At 53.2% G+C, this 524-nt stretch overlaps 1 protein-coding gene across 1 annotated transcript in view; it reads left to right on the top strand.

The window, feature by feature from the left end:
- CDKN1C (cyclin dependent kinase inhibitor 1C) overlaps positions 1-183 on the top strand; it is a 1,063-nt gene extending 880 nt beyond the window's left edge. The window contains exon 3 of the mRNA XM_024749220.1: positions 99-183. Coding sequence (XP_024604988.1) covers positions 99-183 — 85 coding nt within the window. The remainder of the gene's footprint in view (positions 1-98) is intronic.
- The last annotated feature ends 341 nt before the right edge of the window (positions 184-524 follow it).

Here is a 524-nt window from a genome sequence, read left to right as displayed (position 1 = left end):
GAGGTGAGAGGGGCAGACGGGGCGGGCGGGGAGGGGCGTCCCGCGGGGTCCCGGCGGCCACTCTGTCGCCGCTCGCTCACCGCACCTCTCTCCCGCAGCCTCGCGCCCAACGAGCCCCGAGGGAGCCCGCTGGGCAGCGGACAGGAGAGGAGCGCTGGGCCTCGGCTGGGACCGTCCATGTAGCAGCAACCGGCGGCAGCTGCCACGGAGCAGCGTTCGGTTTTGTGTTTAAAGTTTGAAAACTGTGCAATGTATTAGCGGCGTCTTTTATATCCAAATGTATCTGCACGAGGAGCGCACTGGTCCCGAGGTGGAAAGCTTTAAGAGTCGTTTATATAAAATGTTTAATCTCTGCTGAAACTCAGTGCAAAAAAGGAAAAAGGAAAAAAAAAGGAAAAAAGGAAAAAAGCATGTATATTTGTACAAAAAGTTTTTAAAGTTATACTAACTTATATTTTCTATTTATGTCGAGGCGTGGGCCGCTCTGCCACGCGCTAGCTCGGTTATTGGTTATGCCAAAGGCA

This window comes from Neophocaena asiaeorientalis, unplaced genomic scaffold (genome assembly GCF_003031525.2).
Source record: "Neophocaena asiaeorientalis asiaeorientalis breed wild unplaced genomic scaffold, Neophocaena_asiaeorientalis_V1.1 scaffold43, whole genome shotgun sequence".
Taxonomy (NCBI): Eukaryota; Metazoa; Chordata; class Mammalia; order Artiodactyla; family Phocoenidae; genus Neophocaena; species Neophocaena asiaeorientalis.
The sequence above is the reverse complement of the archived record's forward strand: the minus strand, read 5'-3'. Positions and strand labels throughout refer to the sequence as shown.